The 23,216-nt window shown below is 43.0% G+C and overlaps 3 protein-coding genes across 4 annotated transcripts in view; 2 read left to right on the top strand and 1 right to left on the bottom strand.

The window, feature by feature from the left end:
• WRN (WRN RecQ like helicase) overlaps positions 1-11,439 on the top strand; it is a 41,512-nt gene extending 30,073 nt beyond the window's left edge. The window contains exons 26-35 of the mRNA XM_082482951.1: positions 55-128; positions 1,724-1,805; positions 2,112-2,224; positions 3,117-3,231; positions 4,468-4,593; positions 5,457-5,619; positions 6,682-6,896; positions 8,291-8,362; positions 8,931-9,068; positions 11,186-11,439. Coding sequence (XP_082339077.1) covers positions 55-128; positions 1,724-1,805; positions 2,112-2,224; positions 3,117-3,231; positions 4,468-4,593; positions 5,457-5,619; positions 6,682-6,896; positions 8,291-8,362; positions 8,931-9,068; positions 11,186-11,308 — 1,221 coding nt within the window. The 3' untranslated portion in view covers positions 11,309-11,439. The remainder of the gene's footprint in view (positions 1-54; positions 129-1,723; positions 1,806-2,111; positions 2,225-3,116; positions 3,232-4,467; positions 4,594-5,456; positions 5,620-6,681; positions 6,897-8,290; positions 8,363-8,930; positions 9,069-11,185) is intronic.
• Positions 8,953-23,216, top strand: part of GTF2E2 (general transcription factor IIE subunit 2) — a 28,198-nt gene continuing 13,934 nt past the window's right edge. The window contains exons 1-2 of one of the 2 annotated variants that reach the window (XM_082482949.1): positions 8,953-9,068; positions 12,330-12,496. In XM_082482949.1, the coding sequence (XP_082339075.1) occupies positions 9,034-9,068; positions 12,330-12,496 (202 nt within the window). In that variant the 5' untranslated portion in view covers positions 8,953-9,033. Of the gene's footprint in view, positions 9,069-11,629; positions 11,680-12,329; positions 12,497-23,216 lie in introns of those variants that run through there. The other variant, XM_082482950.1, reaches the window with a different exon arrangement.
• On the bottom strand, positions 17,280-17,573 carry SMIM18 (small integral membrane protein 18; the record flags this gene model as incomplete). The annotated part of the gene is made up of 1 exon (XM_082482266.1): positions 17,280-17,573. One exon carries the CDS (start codon positions 17,571-17,573, stop codon positions 17,280-17,282), a length of 294 nt encoding a protein of 97 aa, XP_082338392.1.

Here is a 23,216-nt window from a genome sequence, read left to right as displayed (position 1 = left end):
TAATTTCAGTGGGAAGACTGGTAAATCAGCGTTTTGTTGTCTTTTTTTTTATAGATGTCTCTGTATGATATGTTTTCATATGACAGAAAAGGTAAAACTCTTCCGAGAAGCAATAACGTGCTTAACAGGTACAGTATTCTAAACAGGTACAGTATTCTAAATTAAAACAGAATTACCCCTATTTTGCTAATAGGGGTACGGTTTGTAGGGTGGTCCTTAAAAACAGCATTCTGCTGAAGTGACAGTAAAAATGTTTCATGTGTTAAAAAAGAAAGACAAGGGCTTTAAAGTTGCTCTACGCTGCACTATATTTCAAAACATTGGACTACTACAACATCTAACAGGCTTTGCTGAATTTGACAAGTTGTGAGTGTCACAGGCAAAGCAAGCTTTATTAATTGCTGAAGTGCGAACTTTCTCACTGGTATTACTTCAAATGCAAGGAAAAAAAAATAGCGAATGTCGATTAAAAACAAAGCAATAGCAGATTTACATTGGATGTTTTTACTGGGGCCATGTTGGTTTTTTTAGTCCGTCTTACATGGGATGGTTGAAACTGTAATGGATTTTAACTTGTGATCATTTAAAACAAGAAATGAAGAATAGGTTGGTTTTTTTTTGCCAAACACTTTGCAAATATAATTTGGGCAAATAAGTGACAAATTTGTGACTTGCTCTTAAAGCTGGAAGACCTGGCGTATAGCCTTGTGCAGCGGCTGTGAGTGAGCATGTAGGTTTCTGCCTTTCTGCCCTAGGCTGGCGAAGACTAAGATCAAGTTGGGACTCCCTGAGGTCAAAAGAAATCAAACAAGCTTTTGCAAAATACCAAGTAATGTGTTTCCCTGGCTGGCGTGGTGCTTCAGATCAAACCCACCTAGCATTTCTGAGCAGTCTGGTTTCTCCTTCAGGAAAGTAGCCTAATGCTGGCAGATGATAGGAAAATAGGATATGTCACTGAATAATTGTCACTGTAGCCCTGTGAAGAAAAATCATTTTAGAGGCAGCTACAATCTAAAAGAAGTGTTATGTCACTTTGCTTAGGAAAGGACGCTCTTACTCCAGCTTGCCAGCTAACAGATACTGCAGTATAATCATAGCAGTCTAATTAGGGGTAAATGTCCCTAAGTATGTGAGCCTGTGGACTGACTGGTAGTTGTGGTGCTGCTCTCTATGCAGACATGCTTTGCAGTAATATCAGCTAATTCTGCTTACAGCACAGCAGCTGTGTCCTTGTCACTGATGCTTTTGAAGTTACTGGCTTTTTCTGGCTGGGATTAATGTTATTAGCTGTTGGGGAAAAATGTAAGGTGTGTTCTCATGGGATGCTGTCAGAATGATGTCACGAATGGACAGGGGCTTGTAAGAAGATGCTTTGGTTAAAAATATGGGAATCCCGCTGTAGATAGGGGTACTGGTAGGTTAGTTTGGTTCTTTTCCCCTCAAAACGGCAATTTCATCTGCATGAGCTTTGTACAGTAAGAGGCTATTTTTAAGTAACAGGACCAGACACAGAGGAATTCTGTTATGCTAGAGAAACTGCTGATTCTGCCCCGACCAGCACAAGTCCTGTGTGAGTGCAGCACTAGCATGATGTGCCAGGCCACAGTCTGATGGTGCTGTCAAAGCAGGGGAAATAAGTTGGGCTGCTGCTCTCCCACAGCCTTCTACAAAGTTCATTAATGAATTGATCTAATGCAGGGCTTGTTTCACAATTTCTTTTTAGTGTTGCAGAGCGCTCACCAGTGAAATCATCTCCTTTGAAGCCTTCAGAACCTGTTGTTTCATCCCGAGAAAAAGAACTAGAGGTAAGTTGTGGTTTTGGTGGGTTGTTTTTTTTTGGAAGAGGTAGGATATCTGTGAATTGCAGTCAGCCTGCAGACTGCAGTCCTCCTGTATTGGAGCAGCTGACTTGGGCAGCTCTTAATATTATGAAGATGTTTTGGATAGAAGTCCTAGAAGAGGATTTAAATATATTAAGATGGGTTAATGGACTGCAGGGTTATTGCCTATTAGTGGAAATATGAGGGAAGTTATAATGTTTCTTCTCTAATTAATTATACCTATGAGTGATCTAGCACTGCTTCCTGAGAATTTGGCTCTCTTGTTCACAGACTGTTCTGTATGGCAAGTTGCTGACTGCTAGACAGAAGGTAGCTAACGAGAAGGTAATTCCTCCAGCTGTCTTGGCAACCAATAAGATCCTGCTGGAGATGGCCCGAATAAGGTAAAGCCAGCATGCATACATGTTGTATAAACTGAGAAGGTTGCAAGCCAAGTCACAAATCCTCATTCTGCTTTTGTTGGGAGAGTATGCCTCATTAGTAGTGGAGCAGCTCTTTTCCTGAGGATCTTCATTTACTCTAATACTCTTTTAGACCACTGACTGTAAGTTAAACAGTTATTGACATCAGACTTGCTTCTTCATTCTAGTTATTATTTAAAAAAAAAAAAAAGACAACTTTGCCTGTCTCTGTATCCAAACCTTCTGTTAGATTGACCAGTCAGAGGAGGACAGTGTATGTTTTTGTACTAATCCTTATCTTTCTGTCTGCTTCTCTCCAATGTTAATCACTTTAGTATGCCCTTATTCTGCTAAGGGTCAGCTGTGGGTCAGGAGCTGTCTCTTACCTTGCATGGGTAGCTATGTAGTGCAAAAGAATAAGCACAATTTAGTGTTGCTCTCAACTGCTAAAAGGAGGGGGAACAATTCTTTGGGGTTTTTTCTCACATTGTATGAGAGGGCGCTGTGCAACAGCTCAGTTGGTAATGCATCTGAAGTGCCTTCCTCAGCTACTAAAAGGTATAAGACAATACTACTTTTGGACTGTGTATGTTGTTATTCCACAGAAGAGCTCTGGGCTTATTTGTTCTTGGGAGGTAAAAGCAAAAGAAGACTTTTGTGCTAAACTGATCCTTTTGCTGCGGTCAAGCTTCATGATTTAGAAGTGCAAGCAATGAACTTAATTAGTTGCAGAGACAATGAGGGTACAGTAATAACATGTTCAAGTTTTGACTAGTAGATCTGTAGTCCAAGTGTGTGTCATTCATAGACACTTGATGTTTCAAAGCATTGGCATAGGATATTTCTATGTCTTCTATTATCCATCCTAAACCAGGCCTACGAATGTTGAGAATGTGAAGAGAATTGATGGTGTATCTGAAGCAAAATCCACCATGTTGGTCCCTCTCCTGGGTGAAATTAAGGACTTCTGCCAAGTGAATAGTTTGCAGGTATGACTTACTAAAGTCTCTGCTATTTTGCAGGAGACTTAAAGACATAATTTGGTCTGCAGCTGTGGGATTTCTCCTCCAGAGTTTGTCCTCATCACAGCTATTCCATCCAAGCGTGGTAGTGAAACTTGCTAGCCTTGCATACAAGTAGCCCTCCCAAATCTGAATGTGCTGTTTAGCCAGGTCCCAACATCACTGCTGATGTTCCAGATTGGTGCGGTCACCTAGGAAGTCCAGGACATCCTTATAAAGGTCAACCATCTGGTCAGGCTGAGTGTCCAGTAGGTGCCATATTATTGAGAACTTGCAGCTACTTGTTGTGATTTGGGGCTGGAGGCCAAAGATATGGTAAATGTTCCTTCACCATGATCTATTGACCTAGTAGATTTGGAGGGAAGGGCTTTGCTTCCTCTAAGTTTCTCCTTAGGAGACTGGACAAACAGCTTAGATTTCCAGTTGTTGGAAATACTCCTGTTGGTTTTATTTTAATAGTTGTTCATCTTCTGTCTGAGACTTTCTGTAGAGTGGTTGGTTCCTAATCAGTCACTACTGTGAGAGAAACCACTAGGGAGGAGCCATGGAGCAGAGGATTAGAGGGAGTTTTGCTTTGGGGATCTTAATTTCTATGTAAATCTACAATTCAAGGTATTTTTCTAGTCTAAAAAGCAGGTAGAGCAGCAATACTACTTCTCTGTGATGCTTGAGAAGGCTATGTGGGGTCTTCTGTCTGCTTCACAGACAAAGCTATTATGATCTAGGAATGGGGACCAAAAGTATTCCTGGTTTGTGGTTTGTTTGTAAGTTTTTGTGTTGTGTTGTTTGTTTTTTTTCTTCGAAGAACTCTGAGCAAAAGATTAAAACAAATGGAGGAGTTTCCCCATACTAAGCAGCAGACTGAATGCCACAGTTTGTTCTGATGGAATAGTTCTACGTGTAATGAGCAACACCGAGGAGGCTGTGTTGACCTGGACATTGTTTTACTGGATGGGTTTTTTTTTCCTGCAAATCTATTGGACAATCCCATGCTTGTTTTCTTAAGATGGGAGTATGTGGGTGTCCATCTGGACTCCCTCCTTGCTTTTTTTTTTTTTTTTTTATGGAACGTGGATTTGGGGTCAAAACCAACCTACATAGAGATCACTGACTCCATTTATGTTATTCTTTCTGATAATGGGAGGGTGATCCATTAGTTTTCACTGGGATATAATTCTTCTAAATCCTCTTTATCTCACTTAGACAGACATATTCCCCACATCCGGATCTAAAGATCAGAAAGAAGCATCTCCTTGGAAGCGTACTAGAGCCCTGTCTCCCTCAGAGCACGTCACTTATGTTCTGTTCCAAGAGAAAAATCTCTCTGTGGTAAGCTCTTCCCTGTGGGGGTCCCTTCCTTTTTGAAAACTAAGGGTGGGGTTGCTTTGTTGAGAGGAGAAGGATTTGCAGGTTCTTTTAAATCCTCTGCCTAGTGCTGGGGTTGGGTTGCTTTAAAACACTGAGGCAGTATCTTTCCTGGCAAAGGGTAGCTCATCTAATTTACCTCTACGGATGGGTAAAAATATGAAAAGCTGAGCTCGCTGTGAGGTGGGATACGGTGAGATAAGATACAGCTCCCTACTCGTTACAGTGCCCGCCCAGATTGGCAGGGCGTCGGGGAGAATCCTTGCTGTTATCAATGTTCTGCATAGATGTTATGAATCAAATGGGCCATTGGAAGGTCAAGTGCATCACAGCTACTTAGCAGGAGGCATCAAAAGAAGTCTCATGAAGTAGGAGCTGGGTTGATACTCTGACTTAGCTGTGAGGTGAAAGCATCCATTTTGTTTGGGGTGAAATTGCTGAAATTCAGCTGCCACTGGCTGGAAAGAGGCTGGTAGCGAGTGTTGCAACACAAGGGCTGTGACCTATAAGCAGGCTGTAGTGAGCCTTTGAGGTGGCCGCACAGCACCACTCCTGTGTAGAGCCTCTCTTCATCTGAAGTAAGCTCAACCTGAGATGTTGCACTCGAGCTGTGAAGTAGCAGCCTCAAGAGAAAAATGCTCTTTACAAGCTGGAAAAGAAATGGGATAAATATTAGGAGTAACAAAGTGTTTTGGGGAGCTTTGCACTGCTATGTGCCAGTATCCCCTGGTTTGCTTTTTGGGAATGGGAGGTTGCCAGGTTTGGAGCTTTCAGTTATATTTCAGACACTTTTGCCATCTCAATTCCTTCTGCCTTTGTTTCCCTAGAGGACTATAAGTGAGAGCAGATCTCTGCCTCTTTCTGAGGTTGGCACTCACCTGTTCCAGGCGATGAAAGCTGGCTACCCTGTCAACCTGGAGCGAGCAGGTTTGACTCCTGAAGTTCAACAGATCATTTCTGATGTTATCCATAATCCTCCCATTGACTCGGGTGAGCATCACAGCCCTTATCTGAAGCTTCTCCTGACAGTGGCATACAGGTGAAGGGAATGAAAAACTGACAGCTCAGCTGCTTCTTTAGGTAGAATCTGGAAGGCCCATGGCTGTGGCAAGGCAGAGCATGGCAATGCCAGGGTCATTGCTTTCCTTTCAAGGTTATGTTGTAAAATAAGCCAATTGTGATTCATAAAAGAGCAAAAGAGGGTAGTCCTCTACAAATTCCTTCACTCAATCGTATGGCTGCTGAAGAGATTCAGGCATCATTCTTAAATCTGTAATTACTGAAGTGTTTTGGGGGAAAAAAATCAGCCCAACAAAGTCTTCCTGTAAGTACTGACATCTACAGAAAATAAACTGAATAAGAGGTGTAGAATTTCCCCAGTGCAACTTCTCTGCAAGAACCTTGAGGAAGAGGCTGAGAAGTGCAGGAAAAAGCAGTGCTTCCTCTTAACACTGTCATCTGGTGCCACAGGCTGGTTCAGAAGCTGAAGACAACGGTGTACTGATTCATGATTCTGAGTGACTGAAAGTTCAGTCTTGCCCTAGTAGTTTAATTTCTTAGGTTACCAGAGTTTGACTTGTTAGCTTTGTTACTCTTCTCCTATTGCAAATTAATGCATCTTTTCAGCAGCAGTTAAAGGCTCAACCAGACTCTCGGATTGCTGTCTTTAAATTTATTACCACGCTGGAATGGAGAGCTGTCATGGCACTATATTTAAGAAAGCAGAGAGGCTTTTCAGCCTGAGCTAATATAGCCACCTTAAGAGAAAATGGTTGATAGGACATGCAAGTTAGAGGCAGGCGATTATGATGTTTTAGACTAAACTTGAGGACAGTGAGTTTGAGCACAAATGAGGTGGGGATTTATCCTGTGAGCTCATGATCTGTTTTCTTATGAGTCAAACCCATACATTATTTTATTTTTTCAGTCTTTTCCATGCTGTAATCTATCCTAAGCTTTATTTAGGGACAACTGATGCATTTTACAACATAAGAAAACTAAGGGGTAAGAGAATTTAAAAAAAAATAATACCGTGTTTATATTTTTTCCAAGACATGACCAAAATTCAAGCAATCAGAGAACTTGTTCCTGCAGATATTGAACTGTATCTCATCAAGATGACTATTGCATTATTGGAGAAAAAGGATACAAATAAGTTTCAGGATCGCTTGGGTGTCAAAAGGATGTTGGTGTGGTCAGAAGGGCAGCAGGAAAAAACAAGAGCAGATCAAGCAAGCAGGGAAAATGCCTTGTGCAGTAAAACAAAGGTTAGTAAAAAGGTATAAAACTGGTTTTGTGAAAAGACTTTTAACTCTTTGCAGGAGCAGACTATAAGCCCTTTTATGTTGTTGCCATTTCCAGTAGTGCTTAGTGTCTCATGTTTACAATCCCTCTTTCCCTCAGCTGTGAGTAGGACTGCCGCCTCTTCTGCCGAGAGCAATGCTCAGAGCAGAACCAGAGGGTTTCCCTTGCAAAGTATTGACTTAGGAAAAGGGCTGCCCCTGTGCAGCCTAGCTGTGCTCTGTTAAACATGTTACCCGCGTTCATCTGTTCCCCCGTGGGACTGTCAGCTCATCTCTACCATAATAAGTCCTGGACATGCAGCCCAGGAAGATCAGACACGTGATGGTCCACCACTGTAGACCATCACAACTGCAGCTTAATAATATCCTCAGGAGGGATGAATGGCTTCTGCTGTTGTGCAGTCCTTTGGGACATGGTTGCAAATGTCCCCTGTAAAATCCCAGATTTACAGTAGCCAGGGCAGTGCAGGAAAAAGTGGAAATTCCAAGTTCTCCCCCGTGTGAAAAGCTTTGGTAAGCTGGATCCTTCATAGCCACAAAGTCCATGTTCTGCCCTTGTCCTGCTTCTGTGCGTTGGTACCAGATCACCAATCTGATGTGGGAAAAGTGATACTCTCACTGTGCAGAAAGCTCTAAGCAGAAAAGCTGAGAGCGTGAAAAAGCCAGAGGCAATGCTTGCCAGAAATGTCTCGCAGTCTTTCATGGGTTCTTCTGTTGATTGAAACTGCTGTTGAAACTTCTGTTGAAACTGCTGGGTGTAGCTGTGATAAGAAAAGTGTCGTGCCATAAGTCTGACTCACTGGGGAGAAATCTCAGGAAATAAGGAGATCTTTGTTGCTGTTCAAGAAAGGCCAAGCTAGTCTTCTGAGCCCTTGGCTGACCCCTCAGTGTCTCCAAAGTCCCAGTTCAGCACCTTGTACAAAAGGCCACACTGCACTGAGTGGCTTCTGGTGGGAATGGTAAAAAGAAATTCCAGGCTCTAAATCCTTCTGCTGCCTGCGCTAGGATTTCATGTATCTTCCTTACAGGGTTTGGGGCTGATTTGCTTGAACTCCGACTCAAACAATTTTTCAGGCCTTGCCATTTTGCCAAATTGATTGCTTCATGAGTGCTAATTACACTTTTTCTGCTACTGTTAGCTGCTGGAGGTAATAACAGGAATGACATGCTATTAGAAATCAAATTAATATTATACAAATGAGTTGACTGCAAATCCAAAAGCTAATCTAAATAGTCTTCATTTACTTCTCCTTCGGAAGACACCCTGGTTCTAATAATTCCCTGTAGCAAACAGCTTTTAAATTTGCTAATGAATGTTCTTGGATTTCAACAACCTTTCATTCCTGCTGCTTTTACAGGGCAATTTTATCAGTCCGACATTGAAGGAAGGTGCAGAAAAATCCCATCTGCAAGTGGAGCCTTTAACTTCGGTAAACAGATGTTCTTACTGTAATAAAGTACACTGTAGACTTGCTGTTAGCGATGCTTTTGGTAACACCAAGGTGTGCAGTTGATCCAAAAATCTCAGCTTGGCTGTTCCAACCTATGACCAGCAGGCATTATATACAAATCGGAAGTCAATACCTCTGTGCCCACTATGCCATTTTTAACTGACACCTTTGCTGTAAAAACATATTTGAAAACACAGCACTTGTGAGTCAGATTTTAAGTTCTTGGAGTGATGGGATTGGAGGAAGTGTTCTTCTCCACTACAAAAAAAAAGCCTAAGTGCAAGTTTCCAGTTCCTTTGTGTTTGAAATGGATACATTTCACTTGCCCAAATTTTTGGGGGGTGAAATGGGTAAGAAATAGCTAGTGCTGTCATTAAGCAGAGGTATTGGGACTCTGGTTATAATTACAGAATCATTTACATCAAAAAAAAAAAAAAGTGCCAAACCCTTTGAAACACAGCCTTTGCATTGAATCTAGTTTGTGCAGACTTAAGCTTTAAAGCTGTGATACATATAACAGCCTGGTTTCTTCCTGTCACGTGGAAAGGCTGTACGGAGCATGGATGACAGCCAGCCAGGCAGCAGAGGGGCAGCAGGCTGCCTGAAGCCCATCGCACTGGCCTCCTGGAATCAGCCTGCCCTCAGTCCTGATGAGGAGGAACTGTTTGCTGACTCTCAGCCAAAGGTGAGACTGCCCATAGCTCTGTGCCAGGAGCAGGGCCCAGACCCGGTGATTTGGGTGGTGATCTTTACCAAACCAAAAGCCCAGCTTCTGTCTGGGTTCTTTACAGTGCCTAAAACCTTGGCCTGGATTGCCAGCCAACTTTTCTTGTTAATATCCTTGATGTAGTGACAGCATGCTGGTTTTATTGCCCTTCCTATGCCTGAATATACCTCGAAGCATCAGCATGCTACAGTAATTTTTCTTTCCCCAGTACATCTTGTCAGCCCTCTAGTGGCAGATGCTTCCAACACTTTGAGGACATCTGGCTCCCTTTCCTCTTCCAGGTATAGGGTTGTGGGAGATTGTATGCTGGTCATGCTAGGGATTTTTGCACTGGTGTTCACATAAACACAAGTTGTCTGAGCATACATGCAGTGGGGTTTTTTTGTAAAGCGAGCTCATGTGGCTCTGACCAGCACTACTTGCTGTACTGCTCCCTTCAGTTTGAAGCTAGGTATTGATGTGAGCATAAAAGATGATGCAGACAAATCATTATTTGTGGTCTGGTCAGTGTTAGGTAGGTGTAACTCCTAAATAGCACGGCAGCTATCTTATTTGAAACACAAAATACATCATAACACTGTCTTTTTCATTGCTGGTGATAGCTTCAGGGAACTTCCACAATATCAGTTCCAAATAAAGCTGCTTTTTTGTGACACAGGAACTAAGTGCCATCAGCATAATTGTCTCTGCACCCTACCAAGCTTGGGCTGGGAGTCCCGGTGTTGCATGCACATCCCTAGATGCAAGCACTGGAGCAACCTCACTCCTGGCTGTAAATCAGTCCTCCTGATGTGTTTCCAAAAGCAGCTTGCCAGCAGTCTTGTGCATAGAGTCATTGAATGGTTTGGGTTGGAGGGAACCTTGAAGATTTATCTAGTTCCACCCACCCTGCCCTGGGCATGGACACTTCCCAGTAGACCAGATTGCTCAGAGTGCTGTCCAGCCTGACCTTGAACACCTCCAGGGATGGGGTATCCACAGCTTCTCTGGGCAACCTGGGTCAGTGTCTCACCGCCCTCACAGTAAAGAATTTCTTCCTGATACCTAATCTAAATCTCCCTTCTTTCAGTTTAAAACCATTCTCCCTCGTCCTATGGCTCCAGTCCCTGATCCAGAGTCCCTCCCCAGCTTTCCTGGAGCCCCTTTAGGGACTGGAAGGGGCTCTAAGGTTTCCCTGGAGCCTTCTCTTCTCCAGGCTCGACACCCCCAACTCTCTCAGCCTCTCCTCCCAGCAGAGGGGCTCCAGCCCTCAGACCATCTTTGTGGCCCTCCTCTGGACCAGCTCCAACAGGTCCATGTCCTTCATCTTGAGATCAACATCTCAGCAGGGATAGGTCTTCCATTATTTAAAAACTGGTGGCTGAAGGATGAGCAGAAACCCATTTATCTCCTAGATGTAAGCTCTTAGAGGAATTCATGGCTTTGCATTGCCATAGCATCCCACCATAGTGCCAGAGATGCACCCAGCAGTCATGGAGAGTGCCATATGTTCAGATTTTCTTAGGGTGGCACCTAAGGCCTGAGTCCTGCAAAGCTCGTGACCTTTGTGAGGAGAGGGTGGGAAGAAAAGGTGCTTTGCATAGTTTGTGATGGACACCTGCAGCTACACTTGTGAGTTTCAATCCCTTTTTCTCCAGTATTAATCAGGGAAGGAGCAGTTACTGTCGCTGTAGCACCAGTTTGGGGTATCCACTTCCTCCCCTGCCTGGGGTGGGTCTGTTCTTTCATGGGTCATGCTGAGGAGCTGCGGTTCTCTTCATTTGTTGTCTTGACACTTGTTTTTTTTTTAAAGGCAAGTCAGCATAACAAGTTAGGTTTGCCAGCATGCTTTGCTGTTTCAGGCCAAATGTTTCCCAGCTTTGTTTTTTCTGCTATAGTTTGATTATTTTTGTGAGTGTATTTATTTATTTTACTCCCTCAATTACTTGAAAAAGGTGCTGTGTTTAGGAGACATGAGCCTTACACTGATAACCTAGACAGTTCATGTCTGCTAATGCACATGACTTTTTGGGGGGTAGAGCTATAAAACTTAGTAAATATTTGCCTTTTTCCAGATGTTTGTTTTCTTCTTCCAGAGTTCGCATCTGCCTTGTAAGAGGAAGGTGCCGGAATGGTTTGGAAACTCAGCTGTGCCAGTTTTACCTCTAAATCAGATGAAAAAATCCAAAGCAGAGACCAGAAAAGGCATTTTTAACTGAACAAAGAAATGGAGATTTTCTTTTTTTTTTTTACCTTTCTATAAAGACCATTTTATGTACAAAGCACTACTTTACTGTTGTAGTTTATTCTCTTACTTTCCTTGCACTAAGGCAAAAGGGAGACATCCCTTGCAGCACGTTTATGCTTTTCACTGTGTGAAATCTGTTAACATTAAAAATAAATAAACGATCCGCCCCGTCTCAGTGTTGCGGAGGGGTTCGGGCCTTGAACGCCCGTCGCGTCGCCATGGCAACGGCCAGCCTACTTCCGGGGCGGGGCGTGATGGCGGCGCCGCGCGAGGGCTGCCGGGAAGGCGGCATGGCCCAATAGGCAGCGGTGCTAGGCCTGTGCCTCGCGCTGCGGCGGGCAGGTGAGGGAGCGCGCGGGGCCGTGGCGGGGGGAGCAGTAGGGCCGTGAGGTGCGGCGGGGGGTGGGGGGGCGGAGCGGCAGCCACGTCTGGTGTGGGACAGGCGCGGGGGACGGAGGTCTCAGGCTTTGGGGAGGGACGGGGGTGGGGGGACGGCCTCCCCCAGGCCCCTGCCCGCCGCCGGCGCCTCATGCTTTGCCACCGAGGCCGCTAAAGGGGGCAGTGAGGGGTGGGCTCGCTCCCGGGCGGGCGGTCGCCTTGATGCCAAAGTGTTCCGTTCCCCCTCCCTCGGTGTGGGTGACTTTAAAGTTTATTTTTTGTTAACGCTGTGTGCCTCTGAGGCGGGCGGTAGGTCTGGGCGGGCGCTGGAGGTCGGTGCGCAGCCAACGGCCCCCCTCCCCCCGGGTCTGCTCCGAGTCGGTGTGAATCTGAGGGCTGGCTCAGAAATCGCGTTCTCTACCGTCAGGATCTGCCTTGGGGTTAAGGTTATGTTCTGACGCTTTAAATCCCCAGGCATCTGAGTTTCGTAAAGTCCATGCACAGGAAGAGCAGGATACATACAAACAGCTTCATAAACAGATATCTCTACTTTTAAATATCTTTTTGACTGTAACATCTGTTTAATTCCTTTTTCCTCCTACTTCTCGTCACAGAATTATGGATCCGAGTTTACTGAGAGAGCGAGAGCTATTCAAAAAGCGTGCCCTCTCCACACCAGCAGTAGAAAAACGTCCAGCGCCATCTTCCGACTCCTCCTCTTCAAAAAAGAAGAAAGCAAAGGTAGAACAAGGTGGCTCTTCAAGCTCAAAACAAAACACAGGTTGGTGACAAGTCTCCTGTACAACAGCTGTTTTGGTATTTTCCGCTCTGCTGTCCGCCTCTTAAGCTACGGCTCATTAGTATGAATCAGTCTATATCTGTGGTTTTTGTCAGTGGCTGTTGTCATTCTTTCTCTTAAGTTGTCGCTTTTTGTTAAGAAACTCACTTGCGCAATGGGAAGAAACACTTTTGTTACCACATGTACACATCAGGCCTCATCCTGTGCCTTGTTTGCTGTTACTCGGTTGGAAAAATTGCTACTGCCAAAATATTATTTTGTATAAAGCTGAGTTTTGGTTTGTGGATTTCAGGGTTTGCTGGACCCACAGAACAAGCGGTAACAGTGGTCTTATTCTTTTTTTCTCCTCTGTCTTTGTGGGAAGAAAGCACCTAGAACTTAATTTTAACTGTAAGTTGTCAGCTATCCATCCATGAGATGGATTTTGCAACTTGCATCTTGTCCGGCTAGTGTATGGTGATTAGTAGTCATTCTCGTTTTACTTGGGAGCTAATGTTTGTTTGTGAACAGCAGGGCTTCAGTGCATTTCTGTGTGCTTTGGTGAGGAGTTTTGTTGTTTCCCTGGGATGGTGGTGCTGCTGATGTATCTCTCAATATCAAATAAGCAGTTAATAAAGCAGCACAAAAATAGTGCGAGCAAATGAAAAATGGAGCACCTGGAGCAGCAGGGAGAGGATTTGTGTGCACACAGTGGCATGCTCTCTGTTCGCTTTCAGTGTGAGAGACACAGAACCTGGGGGGACCCTTTCAGTTCTCTGAAAGCACTGACCATACTCTGATGCACTCTAAAGGTCAAATCAAACGTCAGGAGTTACAAAAACACAAAATACCCTGTTGTGCAAACTCATTGCATGCTCATGTTTTGAATACCATGTGTGGTTCTCTTCTAAACTCCAAAAGAAACAACAGAGCTAAAAACAGCAGAGAAAAACGTCAAGGACGATGGGAGGAGTGGAACACCTTTTGTCTGAGGGGAAGAGTAGGGAGTTTGTGTGTGTATCTTCAGCTTCTCAGAACACCAAATAAAGATATCAGCCAGACATTTTAAAATAAATCAAGGGAGGCCAGGTTTCCGTTGGTCCCTTTGCCATGCTTTCCTTTCCAAGTAAAATAAATTTCTATGTAGAATATCCTAAACTGCATATCCCGAGCAAGAGCGGTTTGCTGGGAAAGAGGGACGGGGAGGCAGGAAGAGGGCAGACAGTTCAGATGGGAGATCTGGAGGATTTGAGTAGATATGTGGCCAAGTGGCAGAGCAGATAAAGAAGGTGTGACTTCTTTTGTGTGATTTTGTGGGCTGGGTATTTCTTTAAGTGTTTTTGCAGTTGTCAAATGATTATCTTGCACAAATAGGTGTGGCTGTGAGGAAATACACTTTATCTTTTATGCTGCTGGCTTCATTCCAGACACTATCAGAAAGGTTTCAGGGTTTCTATAGCATTTTTATGCAGGGTGAGTTCAGCCTCCTTTCATTTTTCCCTGGACAGTATTTACTAACTACTGCAGAAGCAGCAAGGATAGAAGGAAAATAATGGAGAGTGAGCAGACCAGCTTTCTCCCTCTTGCTCTTAAGAATTGGCTCAGAACAAGTGTTGAGGCTGGCAAGCGACTGAACAGGTTAAGCAGCCACAAGCAGCACAAGTTGCCCGGTGATGCTGCTGAGTCAAAGTCCTTTGCCTCAACCCACTTTTTATTTGAATTGCCAGATTGTTAGGTGCCTGTCAGGATACATCTGTGTCAGAGGTGGGTCTTGGGGAGATAGGGTAAAAACCTGATGTTGAAGAATCCCTCTCCCATCCCCCCCAAAGAAACGAAAATGAAGATGATCAGTCCTAGTTTTGTTATGTAGTGACCACAAAGATGATGAATAACATCACCCTGATGATATGTTAGTATTGATAGTCCCTGGGTGTGTAGCGCCTGCAGGTTCTGTGATTCTATGACTCACAGAACCTGCCCTTGTCACTTTTTGGGGGAGCAGAGGCATTGAGATCATGCTAATCTTCAAATGACCACATAGCTAAATCTGGCCTGTACGTGAAGATTTGTTTCCAGCAAGAGCAGTTGTTACTATAGATATTTGAAATCATTATTCGAGCAAGTTATTTGAAAAAATTCGAAACTGCCTTGTGTACTCAGTTCAGAATAGTAACTGGAAAATAAAGGAAATAGATCGTCTCTGTTTATTTCTTTTTATTGATCAATAGTAAGTTGTGGCTAAGATCTTAGCCTTTCTCTTAAGACCTTTAGTGATCTTAGCCAGCAGTAATCAAGAGCTGAAGTCTCCAGGAGCTGTTTCATGACTTAGTCTACGCATGGCAAAGAATTGTCCTGAGGCTCCAGGGCTGTGCAAGGGGAGATCTTTGTCCTCTGTTCCTTGGGCAGACACCCAGCCCCCTTTGTAGATCTGTGAAATTAAGTAGCTGGAAGGAGTCCCAAGATTCTTCCTTGCGTGTGCTTCTCAGGAAGGTATAAGAACACGAAGCCAGCGTAGCAGAGACTAGCCATGTTACTTCCTGCACACTGCCTTCTCAATGATGAGCATTTTGTAGGAACACTGCAAGTGGAAAGTGGTCCTATTGTCGTTCGGAGTGTTTGCCTTCAGGAAGAGAGGCATGTTAATTAGTTCAGTGTGTCCCGATGGCTACTCTTGCTTCTCTTGAGCAGGACACGGGTCTTCCAGACCTGACACTGTCAAATGCAGCAGACGGTAATGAGGCATCTACCCAGTGTCCCTGACAGTGGAAGGCTTTAACAACACTAATGTTGTCTTCATCGTATGTCTTGGCGTGAAACCTAAATTGTCTTGTACCTGGGAAGTCAGTTTCCATTAATTGTGCTTATGATTTGATTTTTAGCTAAAAGCATTCTCTGCACATGGGACTGGTACTGGTGAAACCTCACCGTAACAAGTGTATCCGACATGAATGTTTGCGGCGGTAGTGGTGTTGTTTTGTGATTGCAGAAGGGAGCTTGCTCCTCTGGGTGAATTGCTGGACTAGCTGTGCCGGTTAGTGGTGGCCTGACTCTGTCCCACCAACCAGGAAGAGCATGAGTCAAATTAGCAAGTCTTTCGGTGTGTCCAGATCTTCTGGAGCTTAGGCATACTGAACCTCATAGAGAGAGTTTATTTTTTTTTTTTTTTCTTAAAAAAAAAAAAAAAGAGATAATTATAGGTACCGGCCATAGCACAGAGGTGTTTCTGACATGGATAGACTGCGAGATCAGTGTTGTAGCTTGCTTGTCCCTTTGGCCATTAGGTGGGGTTTGTTTCCCAATGACGGGAATATTATTTGGGTTTTATATAGTTTTGGGGTTATATAGTTACATATCTTGTCCCATATGTAGCTTTGTTCTGGGACGTTTCTTGCCAGCTTGATTCTCTATGGGTTCAGGAGCATGAAAGACTTACTGGGCATTACTGATGGCCACGCTGTTGGATGCCGTTATTACAGTTGTAATTTGTAACCGCGAAATTTTTAAAGTTTTAAAAACTACAGATGCAGTGCAGCTACAGAAAAAAAAATAATCTGGTGAGCTAGAGGTCTGCATGTTAGGCAGTCAGTTTATGAGAAAGGTGTGAGAGTGAACTCTCTGGGATGCATCGGCAGGCTGATGAAGCAAGCTGAGATTCTCTTGTGCAAAATGAAGGCACTTCTCACTGTGCATCCATCCTGCCGACTCTAGTGGAAGGCGTATCCTGGTGCAGCCTCCTTTCTGAAGCGTGTCGACACCTGAAAGCTGCCTTGCAGGCTGGGCAAAATTAGTCATCGGTGTGGGAGGTCTGCGACCCACCTGCTTATGTTTCTTGGCAAGAACTCAGTTCCAGTTCAGCTTTGAAAAGTTAAGATAGGAATGATACATCCAGCAGGTCTGACTCCCTGTAGTTTTGTGGTTACCAGAGAGGCAGCAGCCTTGGGGCAGAAAAATGTCCCTGTTTCTTCTAGACCCTAGCACCGCTACACTATGCTTTTGTGGAAATAGTCAGATATTCTTAAGGTAGCGCAGTAGTCACGGTGCATTAGTCACGTCTGGACACCCAGAAGTTGTTAAACAGGTTGAATGTGAAATAAGAGGAGAACAGTTCTCTGAAACTGGAGAAGGGGAAGGGGAAAGGGTCACATTGTAGCACAGGAGGTTAGAAAACGCCATTTTAGGGATGGCGTTTTAATTTAATGTTGGCTTACTTTTCCTCCCACCATCCTCTCTTCTAATAGCGAGAAACCCATAATAAGAGCTGCCAAAGGCAAGAATTCACACAAGCCTCTCCTGTCTTGTGGGATCTCTTGCCATTCAACCCTTCTGTCTCATATCTTTTTTCTCACCCCTTGTATGTCTTGCCTGTCTCTGTGTGGTTGACCTCAGTGGGAGGACACTGCTATGTCTTTGCTATGTAGGATCAGATTGTTTGAGCGTTTTTATAAACGTTTTCTCCAGTTAAGCAACATAGTTTTATGCATGTTAGGCAACATTTGTTCCTTCAGGTAGACAAAGATCTATGCTAGTAACTCAATATAAACAACAAAAGTTCATTTAAAAACAAATATCTTTTCTTCCCCCATAACATTGCAACAGATCATCTTTCTGCTAAGCACTCGGAAAGCCTTTGCCAGTTATTCAAGTTCACATCCAGAGATAAAATGATAACTGTTGCTATTATTTTTAAGTCCAAACGAAAAAAAGCGCGTGACTTGCTCGGTCGTAAGGTACCAGAGGTTTCATTCAAGGTGTTAAACGTTCTTCAAGTGCTGAGGCTTAGTCCTTCCTACACCACCTCTGTTTCGTGCTTTCTGAAGCTGTTCAGCATTGCTCTCACAGGATTGGGTTCATTCTCCAAATCTTTCACAGTTTTATTTTTCACGCAGCAGCAACAGTCTAGCAGTTCATAGAGGAAAGCCAACACCACCAGAGAAACGACAGTAAAGATGAATATGATCAGAATAATAAAGCAGGCAGTGTTCCAGTTATCATGGAAAGGGTAAATTTTTTGCACTTGAAAGCCCAGATACTGGGAAACAGATGTAGTCTCATTCCAGTGAGTGGTGTTGAGGGTTGCCATTCTTGAAGAGTTGTCTTAGTGTGCTCACTGTCACAGATTTGGGGGCTGAAACAGAAAAACAAAGCTGTTGAGGACTCTATTGATCAAGAACATGCTGTGTTTTTTATCCCAGACTGTAAGAACTTAAGCTCAGACTAAGTGCTCACACCTCCTACAAGCATGGATTCTTGCATACTCATATTAGCTCAGAAAAGTATCAAACTATAAATGTACAACTTTATGATTTGTCTGGAACGTTTATTTCAGTGATGACTGGTCCATGCATGCATCACGTAGTGTAAGTTTTTCTGGAATGAGAGAGCTTTACATCTTTATTTCAAGTAGATGCAAAGACAAAAAGATAATTTTCAAGGTATACAGTGGTTTCAACGACCTGTCCATCGTTAGTCTTGAGGCTGATACTCTCATGGCATGAAAGCCCTCAGCGCTCTTTTGGCATTCTTAGAAAAACAGGAGATCCGTGTACCACCCTCCCATATCTAAGTGATTAGAAGGACTTACTACACATTAATGTCATGGGAGTTTGTTTGCTTGTTTATTGGGGGGTTTTCTTCTCCTATTTGGGAAAAAGAAGGAAATTACTCTTTAAAAAAAATGTATAAATTGTAAGTATTTTGAAGGATGTTTCCAAAGAATGGAACTGAACTTTTGGTCATTCTTCTAGTACAGAATAACTATCCTGGTTCTTAAAAGTGATTATTTTAGAATTGCCTAATTAGCAGAGTGTTGTTAACCCTGCAAACCTCTGTTGACTTCGGAAGGCCAGATTTCCTGACATGTTCATTCCCTTGTTGTTCCACTGTTGAGTTAGAAGTTTGTGCTCGAGAAATCCAACCGCTTTGTTCAGCTGCCCAAACGGCACCAAGCACGTTTGGAAATCTCGGCCCATTTGTGGTGCTGTGGTCATTAGGATAGATAACAAGGAAAACCCAGCCCTTTCTGGGGAGTTCTGATTTCTTATTTTCGACTGCATTCTCTGCTTAAGTGCTAGGAAAGGAATGTTGTCTTTTGTCCAATACTGTCTGTTTGTACCCAGCAGAAGACAAGACTGCTTTGTGGCGTCGGGGAAAGAAAACAAGAAATTGGCTTCAGCAAATCTGCCTTTGGTGCGACTGGTATTGCTGTCGAGATGTGCTGGTTTGGAAAGGCCGTTGCTCGAAAGTGTGAAAGTAGGCTGTGCCTCAGTAATTTCTGTGGTGTATCTAAGAACAAAAAAGCAGTTTTGTCTATCTCTGAATTTCTCTGTGAATTATGGATAAGTAGGGAGATGAGGGGTTTGGCAAAAAGATTTTCAGTTATGAGTCTCTGTTTTTTCCCCTGGTTTCCTTCTTTCCCTGGCTTTGCCTCCCCAAACTGAGGGAACTTACAGGACTTTTGGTACATAGTCTAATGTAATAAAAAAAGTCCAAGGAGCAACAGTAAATTCTGGTTACCTGTCATAGTGTACTGTAGGATGCCATAATAACCTTTGAATCCTTCAGGCAATTTCAAACTGGGTGTGGGAGGAGGAGATCATGTCAGATCTCCGTATTCCCTTGAGGAAATAGCAAGGAGGTTTTAGGTGAAACACGGTGGTGAGCAGCACTGACAGGCCGACCCGTGCCCCACATGTAAGCATGTCGGTGAGTGCATGCTGGCCAAAGGACAGCTCGCAAAATGCGCTTTTGTATTCTGGGGTGCCCCAGAAAATGTGGGATTATGGAAGGGGAAGAGAGAGACAAGGTGGAAACTTTATAGAAACCTGGAGTCTTATTTCCATGCGTCAATGACAGATTTATTTTTTTTTTGCTTTGAACATAAAGCAAAAAGTGAAAACCTAGCTATATTAATTACGAAATAGTCCTGGCTACCTACATTTAGTTTCATTTCATTCAGGAATCAAAGCACAGAACGAGGGGTAACACTGATGTTTTGTTCATTAAACTGGGCTCAGAGGTAATGCTTTAATGAGCCTTGATATCCCAGAAATAATTCCACGATCAACCTCTTTAGACAGTGAAAGCCACAAAATGCCCGAATAAATGGCAAGTGACAAAGGCAAAATGTGATGGTGTCTACTAAAACAGGATTCTTAAAGCAGTCTAAGCACCTGTCATTATTTTTGTGTCATTATTAAAAAAAAAGGATATTGTGAAAACCAGGACGATGCAACCAAACCAGCTTGAGATTTATGTCTTATTTTAATTGTTCAAATATTATACATTTTCTTCTTTATCCTTCTGTCTTTAATGGATTTAAATTGAAACAGAACAGCTTTGTTGTTGGGAAGATACCTGGCTTTAGCATTTGCAATTGACATTTATTGGAGCGGTCGTGGTAACTTACTGTTTCTTCTGTTAAATCTGTAACTGAATACACAAATTTGTAATTGGATACACAAAGTCTGACTGAGATGGATAGGATTAATTAAACTGGGTTGGTTTTTTTTTTTTCTTAAACAAAAGTTTACAGAGCAAATCCAAACTAAAAACACTCCGGAGTTTAATTGGGTCCTGGCTTGTAAGAGCGTGGCTTGGTTTGGTCTAGGAAGGAAACTCAGCTGACCTGTTTTATGGGGCTAGAAGTCAGGAGGGTTTTTGAAGGGCTGGTCTGAAGACTTACTTGAAAATCTGAGAGAGGGACGGCTGAGTAAAATGATTCAGAGTCCCCTTTGAGGTGTAATTAAAACAAGGAGGATTTCAACGTGTATTTTAAATGGCAAGGGAATATCCTTGGGGAATAAAGGAGAGGAGTTTTATTTTGAACTTTTTAAGCAGGTTTCTAATACTGAGGATTTTGTTGGAATCTGTTACACGTCAGTTTGCTCACTCTGTAAACACCAGGCACAGAAGTTAACTGTTTCTGCTGATGCAAAATTTAGTATTTTAGTCATTGCTAAAAGTGATCAAGATTTGGGTCTGCTGGAGAGACTAGGCATGTTTACATTGCGTAACTGGGCCCCTGTGCCAGCACAGCTCTTTGCCAAAGGCGGTAGCTCTGCTCCCGAGAGGAAAGGAGCATCTTCGGCACGGCATGGCTCCCCAGGCAGGAGTCCCTGCTGCTCGGCTGCCACCAGCGCAGTGCAGCAGCCAGCCCCTTCCCGCTCCACAGCCACCATTAGGGCAGCGGTTTGCACAGCGTAGAGAAGCTCGTCTTTACACAGGGAGGTGGAATTTAATACCCATGCCGGAGGTGGTTCATGCTTCTCGAGGATGATGATGATCTCCTTAGATTTGAATGAGGCGAGGCAGATAAATATCAGCTACTCACTGCTGTAATTATTAAAATACAAGACCGAAGTAGCCGTTGCCGAGCCTTCAGAATTAACACAGCACTAATAAGGTTAGCACCTTTGAAAGCTGTCAAAAATTGTCTGGTTTCACGCAGTTTTACTTATTTTGTAATGGCACGATTTAAATTCATATTGTAAGCCAGTCTGATTTGAATGCAATTCAGCTATTGTATGTATCCAAAATGCAGTGAGTTAAATATTTAATGAATTGGCTTCTGTGATATCTATATTAGGTTTTAATTTTTAAGTATCATCATCTTTAGACACTGCAGAGCAGCAGCTCTATTTGAAATCATATTCATGGAGCAGAGGGAAATGACTGGCAAAAAATAATTTCAATGCAGTATAAGGCAGTCCTGTTAAGGAAACCACTGAATAGACATCTTAGGCTAATTGCATTTACAAATCTCAGATGGATTCTAACCTGTCTGTTTGTATTGTCTTGATCGCTGCTCCAGTATTTACAAGGATAATAATTTGCAACGGGATTTTCTTCCTGCCCTAACGTACCAGATTTCTAGAACAGGTTTCTAGCCTATCCACGAACATAGATCTCTTTTAGGCAGCCTAATTGATACGGTTTATGGAATACCCACCTGGGAGACACATTTCTTATATTTCAGGTTTAGCTGTCTTTGTTTTAAGGAAAATCCTTTCACTGTCATTTCAGTAAAAACATATAGAATCAATTACAAGGAACGTGAGGCTGCAGGAAAGGAGCTACCTCCGCAGTAAGCATGAAATCCATTTTGTTTACTGAATCTTAGCTTGGTGTATTAGCTTTTCTGTAAGATGGAGTGGTCATCAATTTTCTATTAGTGCACAGATGGTGAAAGTGCTTGTCTGATAGTGCAAGACAAGCTCCTCTGCCTTCAGCAGAATAAAATCCTGCTCAACCTAGAGAGAAATCGTTCTGATTCTAAGAAGCTTTTTACAGGCTTGTAGGTTACAAGCATATTTTCTTTCAGTAATCAAGATAAACCGAAGACAATGTTATAAAATGATACCCACCTACCTCTGGTCTGAAAGGATGCTGGAAGAGCGCTGTTCTGGTCCCTTTTTTTAACGCAGCCTGTGGCACAGCTAAGATGGAGCTTTCCTACCATTGGCCAGAGCATGATGCTGCTGACAACTTCCTTTACGCTCATTTGCATCAAGCCCTCAACCCCAGGAGTAAATCATTCATAAATTCGACTCTTCCTGTCTTGAATAAGAAACAAACCCCTTCCCGCTCTCATTTTTGGGATGCTCTTTGTGCGTGATGAGCTTGTTAGCGGAGAGGCGCGCTGGGAGTGCTACAGTGGCTGTGACCCCACTTTGCTGTGCGCTGGAAAGCAGCTGGTCAAACCATGACGTTTGAAGTGTTAATATCTGCAGATTTCCAGCTTTGCCGTGTGGTTAGATTTACTTATCATGAACTGCAGCAGGCTGTAGCCAGGCAGATTAAGCAAGATAATCTTCTTGATTCAATTGACAGAACAAATACATGATAAGTCATCTTAACTATTTGTTGTACCTCTGAATTTCTTTTAGTCACTTTAGACTTCTCATTACACATGTGATTGATTATTTATAAAGTGTCCTGCGTAGACATTAATTTTTAATGATAAAAGGGGACCCTATGGGGGAAAACCCCTATTGGCTGTATTTTCAGGGAAAGATGGCTTTTGTTTTTTCCTTCTTAATTTAGTAACCAGAATAAAATGATCTGCTGTAGCTGGAATTATACTGATTCTTCTACGTTAATTTTAGAATTGTTGTGCTATGTAAAACCTCTAATACGATGTCGTGTAATAGCTTCACTATTACCAGTTGCCAAGTTCTAGATATGACGTTTGTTCCTTCGGCATTATGTTTTTTATTGTACTAGCACCTGTTTCCATGAAGTCTTCCCAATAATTATCGAAAGTGGATTTGTTTGAAATTCGACTGCATCCAAAATTCCCACTTTGTAGTTGCCTTTTGTAGTGGCTTACAGATCTGCTTAGAAGTAGGGTGAGATGCAGTGGGACAGACACAAAAACAATTCACCTAAAACACAGTGACTTTGAAAACTACATGCATGAAGTTTAGTTGTCCTTTTCCTCTCTCAACTGATTTTTCTGCAAAAATAATAGGAGTTCAGTAGCTCCGAGAATACCTACTGTCCTGTCAAATGTGGTTAGAAATCACAAGTGGATTAAAAAATTCCTGTGGTGACGAAGAGCAAATGTTCTTTTTCTGGAGCTGCTGAAATTCTGAAAAGCTGTTACCATTAAGTTTCAGCAACGTTATGCTGGTAATGGGCCTGTGGCTTTTGATAGTGGTTTGTGGATACTTTTGTTTAACATGCTGTGCTATAAAATTAATAAAACAGTCATTAACAACCTTGC

Source organism: Vanellus vanellus, assembly GCF_965231255.1.
Source record: "Vanellus vanellus genome assembly, chromosome: 4".
Lineage (NCBI taxonomy): Eukaryota > Metazoa > Chordata > Aves > Charadriiformes > Charadriidae > Vanellus > Vanellus vanellus.
The sequence above is the reverse complement of the archived record's forward strand: the minus strand, read 5'-3'. Positions and strand labels throughout refer to the sequence as shown.